General features: G+C 33.5%; 1 protein-coding gene across 1 annotated transcript; it reads left to right on the top strand.

The window, feature by feature from the left end:
* The first annotated feature begins 1963 nt into the window (after positions 1 to 1963).
* Positions 1964 to 5162, top strand: LOC149575013 (auxin-binding protein ABP20-like). The gene is made up of 2 exons (XM_089814865.1): positions 1964 to 2178; positions 4557 to 5162. Exons 1-2 carry the CDS (start codon positions 1998 to 2000, stop codon positions 5006 to 5008), a joined length of 633 nt encoding a protein of 210 aa, XP_089670991.1. The 5' UTR covers positions 1964 to 1997; the 3' UTR covers positions 5009 to 5162.
* The last annotated feature ends 1002 nt before the right edge of the window (positions 5163 to 6164 follow it).

Raw genomic sequence — 6164 nt, 5'->3', positions numbered from 1 at the left:
GTGATTTCCTTAAGGTTTCTATTGAGGTTGAGGTCAAGGGTCAAATTCAAAAAATGATATCCTAGATTCTCTTACTATTGATTCATCGTCTTGGATTATGAATTTTTCTATTAGGAGATTCTAGGACAACAATCCCAATATTGATTATCAGAGAATGAGTGCTTCAAAGTTGGAAACTAAGAGGTTAAGTTTAGGTATTTTCTATGTTAATAGTTTTCCCCTCTTTTACTTTTCAAATCTATCCGATTGCTCAAGGACTCTTCTTTAAGGTTTTTGGCTTCTGTGGAGAATGACCTTTGTCTTGAAAAATTTCTCTAGGCTTTGATCTAGTGGATGATATTAGCTTCAATTTTCTTGTTTGGATTATATTACTAGGGTTGCCTCTAGAATTATATAGTGAAAGGTATTTATGCTTATTGTTAGCTGTCTCGAGCAATATGGTACTTTTGGTATGATCACAAAGCTCATAAAGTATTATTTGTTTTGCTAGATTCTATGTGTTTGTGGGGAAAAACTAGGTACTTTCTAGCATGATTACATTATCTTGCAAATGTGGTGTTTGGGTGTAGAAAATTGAATCTGGATGCTCTCTTGTTGTTTTATCGTTCTTGTTTTAAAGTGCTCATACTTTTATGGATCGCTCAAGTAACAAGAGACACCAAGAAAATTTGTGTCAATGTATGGAGAGGTATGATTGTCGATTGTATCAATTTTAAAAGTAAGTGTCAACCTAAATCATGTATATCTATATTTACATTCATATACAATTAATTTTGTAAAATTGACACTAAATTCTACTTAAAAGTAGAAGGATGGTAGACTATATAAGAATTTTAAAATATTCTAATGTCATTAAATTTGAGTCGTTTTAGACATTTATAAATTTATACTTTGGTAGATGAAATGACACACTATTATGCTTATTAATTAGATTACATTAGTTTGAATGACATTACATAATTTACATACTTATTAATTTAAAATACATAGAATAAGTACTCAAAATCGCAAAAATAACAGTATAACTAGTCATTAAAATAATATCATTAATTCAATCAAACATATTTGAAATTAAAAAAGGAAAAAGAATTATCAAATCTAGTATCATTAGAAAAGAGAATAAAGTATTTTTTTTATAGGTAATAGACTTAAGTTTAGATTATTTATTATTATTTGTTAAAATTAATTATAACTATGGGTTGAGCTCAACAAGATTCAAATTCAAGATATCTTTTTCAAATGACAGACTCACAATTTGCCATTGTGTTCAAACGTAAAATGACCTCCAAAATGAAAGGCTCACAATTTACCATTGTGTTGTAAGCTCTTCCCTGATAATCAAGCTTCTGTTATTCATAAAAATATATGTAAAAAATTAAGATAGTTATCTTTTTCAAATGACAGACTCACAATTTGCCATTGTGTTCAAACGTAAAATGACCTCCAAAATGAAAGGCTCACAATTTACCATTGTGTTGTAAGCTCTTCCCTGATAATCAAGCTTCTGTTATTCATAAAAATATATGTAAAAAATTAAGATAGTTAAAAACCATCGTTTGTAAAGCAACCAGTTGTGGATTGGCATATTGACAATGAAAGGAGGACCAGTGCTTTTTCAGTCTTGAAATGTCACTATAATGCTCCATAACTTCCACAGGAATATCCTCCAAAGTTTTATTACCATCTATCACAAATGAGAAGACAAATTCAATCGTTGCAGGAAACATTTAGACTTGGGCTTCCTCTCATTTGTCTGTTATAAACATGATCACGAGACATTTTGGGTTTTTCCACGATAAGCACATGAATGCATTCAAGCTACAGAAAGGAAAGTTACAGATTTCAATTTTATGTGGACAATAAGAAGTGAGTACATTGACTGACAGCTCACGCCATGCAGAGATCTTTGGCTTGACTCAGCTGAATTCGCTATAAAGTAAGAACTAGCATTGCAAATTGGGGTATAGAGTCTTGTGAGTGTCATTAGTGTTGTTTTAATGGCTGCCTCTTACCCCTACTTGGGATTCTTTGTTATCCTCTGCCTTTTGAGTTCGGCCAGTGCTCAAGATTTCTGTGTAGCAGACTTGACTGCTGCTCCCACCCCTTCTGGTTACCCATGCAAGAAGGTCTCTAGTTTAAAGTCACAGGATTTCGCATACACCGGTCTTGTCAATGCAGGTAATGTAATGGGCAGATATCTTGATTAATTATTATTATGTGTTAAATTTGAGTAGATTCGAACCCAAGACCTTCCATACAAGAGGCTCACAAGGTGCCGTTGTATATAGGCTCTTGCCTAATTTTCATCAAATTGTTAGGTTAACAGAGTAACTTTCATTTGTGGTTTCCTCTACTTTGATTTCTTTTGTTTGGATTGTGAGTCTGATAGTTCTCATAACGGTTGTTTTGAAAATTAAAAACACTGTGTTCCATGCTGTTTAGTTGATGCTTGTCCGGTTGGTTGGTTGGCTGGCTGTTTGTTTTAGGCATTGGGACTCTAGTTTCCATTTTTCTAATATATAAAACATGGTTAACTTCCATTGCATTATCTGTGAGGAACTTGCAGCATTGTTGTGAACTCTAAATATGTTACCTGTTCAATGTTTTCATATAGTGGGTATGGTGGTTTTTCCATTTCTGTTTCATCTACTTAACAAACTTTTTGTCTTTTTAGATGGGTTAAGTTGGGGTAGCTAAATTTTTACCTGCAGCTAGGAATGTGTCTTCACTGGTCTGGTCAATGAAGGTAATATTATATTCATATACTTGGATAAGATTTTGTGTATCAATCGGATCATTTTCAATGATTTATTATCAGAATAAGAAAGTTAAGAATGCAAGTAAAATTGGAAAAAGTATTTGTCAAATTATGTTTAGATTGACAGGGTAACTTGCATAATTTTATTCTGCTGGTTGAATTATGACTCTCTGTTGGTCCTTGGTTCTTATGACTTTTAAAAAGAAATAAGACCCTCCTCTATGCTGTTTAGTTGTTGCTTGTCTGGTTGGTTGGTTAGCTGTTTGTATTACCTGCTACGGGCTTCCTTTGTAAAAGATTGAGACCCTGGTTGCCCATTTTCATAATATTAAAAGCATGGAATTTTCCATTGCATTATCTGTCATGAATTCACACCATTATTGAAGTATCTTATGAATGCTTCTCAATGTATTTTTAGAGGGTATGATGGGTTTGTAAATGGAGTAGCATGTTAAGTAGACTTAATCTAATGGAAAATTTTATAGTTAGGTACATTTGAATTTGAGTAGTATCTAGATGGGCAAGTTCTTGGGAAGGTCTAATATTTCACATCTGTAAATATGTAAATCACTACTCATGAGATATGTGCCAATAGTTTAAATAAAACACTACACAGTTAAATCTTTATAACAATATCATAATTTCTATTTCTATTTTATATACTTGACCACCCTTTCTCTTTCTTTCTCTTTCTCTTTTAAGATGGATAAAGCTAAGGTATTCAGAAATTTCCCCAATTTTTCCTGTAATTATTAGGAGAAAGGATTTTGCCTTCACTAGTCCAGCCAATGTAATGCAGGTAATGTTTGGCGATTTTTTCATCAGATTGTATCTTCCACGTTTGGTTTTGGCTTTCCATGTTATAATTTCTGTTGGTTGAATTGTGTCTCTGTAATAGTTCTTACCACCTATTATTTAAAAGAAAAATATAATAGTTCTGTTCTGTCATGTATGCTGTCTAGTTGATGCTTGCCTGGTTGACTAATTGGCTGTTTGTTTTAGCTGCTGTTTGCATCTTTATGTGAGAGACTGGTACCCTAGTTTCCAGTTTTGTAATTTAAAAAGCATAGTATTTTCCATTTCATTATCTATAAGGAATTTGCAACATTGTGTGAATAGCACATGATTACAAATTTGTTACCCTCTTGTAGATTTTCCATGTCTGTTTCATATACTTCACAATCAATTTTTTTGAGATGGGTTAAGTTCGGGTGGTCATTTTCAGACTGTACTTTGATTCCTGGCATTGTTTTTGGGCATCAGACACACTTTCCCAACTTGGACATACAATTGGGACTGTTCATAGACATTAATTATTGGGGCATGGATTTCGAGATCGGGATGTTTATAGATATAAATTATTAGGCTTCGAATTATTTCAACATTGTCTTTTGGATTTCTAGATACCCTAGCTTTTTTTGCTATAGCATCAACCAAACTGGTGGATTTTTGGTTAAGATACACAGTAGAAGATTGAAAATGAAAAGGAATATAGAAATTGTTTAGTGTCACATTCCTTTGGTCCCATATACTGCTTGGTCTTGTAGAGATCAATCATTCATTCATCTTTCCTTTCTTTAAGTTCTATATTTATTCCACTTTGCTTGACTTTTCATCTCTTGCATCTTAAGAATAGATAATGTATGTGTGATCCAAAACATTAATGATAAAAACAATCCTATACTATCAAATCCAAAAATCTTGTAATATTCAGATGAATTATAGAAATCTAATAGCCTTGATCATCTCTTTCTTTCTTTGAGTTCCATATTTATTTAACTTGGGTGATATATTGTAGGCAATGTGAGCAATGCCATTAGTGCTGCCGTAACACCAGCATTCACACAACAGTTTCCAGCAGTGAATGGGTTGGACGTGTCAATAGCAAGGCTGGACCTTGCCCCAAATGGTGTCATTCCTCTGCACACCCATCCAGGGGCTTCAGAGATCCTTGTTGTTATCCAGGGAGTCATCTGTGCTGGCTTCATAGGCACTGACCAATCTGTATACATCAACACTCTCAGCAAGGGGGATATCATGGTTTTCCCCCGAGGTTTGCTTCATTTCCAGATCAATGCGGGGAGATCTACTGCCATTGGCTTTGCATCTTTTGGTAGTCCTCAACCAGGATTGCAGATCACCTCCTTTGCTCTCTTTGCAAGTGCTCTTCCAGCTGAGATTATTGAGAAGACTACTTTTCTCTCAGATCCTGAGGTCAAGCGCCTTAAGGCCTTCTTAGGAGGGAAGTAATATGAGTTTTAATGGATGTGGAATTGTTCGTCTTGGTAGATCATTGTGTGCTCTTCTTGTAATCTCAAATTTTATCATTTAAGTTTGTTTTCAGATGGTGTGACTTCAATTCTTCTTTCAAATAATAAAAGATTATGTTCTCTTTTTTTTCCTATTTAGATGTGGGCAATCTTATTTATGATATTCTCATTGTTTTTGTTTTTGTGTTCTATTAAGAGTATCGTACTTCAATAAATAGGCTGAACCTCAGACTATTTATTATTTATTGATATTAATTATTATTATGTATTAAATTTTAGAAGCGAATGCAAGATAAGAGGCTTATAGTTTACCATTGTATTGTTGGCTCTTGTCTTCATTATTTACTTTATTATTCAAATATTTCTTCATAAAAAAAGTTGGTGAATCTAAAATAAGTTTGTGATGGATTTTTTTTAAAACTAAAAGAAGGGTAAAAACAATTCATAGGTAATGGGCTCACAACTTATCATTGTGTTACAGATCATCATCTAAAAGGAAGGTAAAAATTTGGTCAAATACAAGAGATACAAATTAAAGTGGATAGACTACCCAATAGAGAGAGCGTTAGAGAACCCTATCACTTTCCACTAATTGATCCAACATATGTGACACATCAATAGATAGTTGCCCCATATCCACTATATTCCAAGCCTTCATTTGATCAAAATATCATTTGTCCAAACAATTTGCTACATCATTCCTAACCCCTAAGAACGTGGCTAAAAGTAATAGATTCCAAGAAGCTACACAAATGGAGCATCTATCTAATAAGAAAAGCTAAGTGTCAACTACCATCATCTAGCTGTGACCTATTTAACAAAGTTGCAAACACCTAAGAACCAAACTCACAACTAATACTTCTCCAACCAAGAACACAACTACACACAACAACACACAAAATGAACTAGGTACCATTAGAACTATTGCAGCCAACTCCATCAATGTTAAATGTTAGCCAAAATGCCCTCCTACCAAAAAATCAAATTCAAATGATAAGCCTCTCAACGGTCACCTAGGGTTTCAAATCTTAAATATTTGAAAGGTTTTCATGAAATAATTTAACTTTGGCCATATCCTTTTGTCCTAAGTCTCACGGCCCTTATTTTCATATTGTGCCTTCAATCTTTAAGTTGCG

Source organism: Cupressus sempervirens, chromosome 2, assembly GCF_028749045.1.
Source record: "Cupressus sempervirens isolate cs-2001-9-10 chromosome 2, ASM2874904v1, whole genome shotgun sequence".
Lineage (NCBI taxonomy): Eukaryota > Viridiplantae > Streptophyta > Pinopsida > Cupressales > Cupressaceae > Cupressus > Cupressus sempervirens.
The sequence above is the reverse complement of the archived record's forward strand: the minus strand, read 5'-3'. Positions and strand labels throughout refer to the sequence as shown.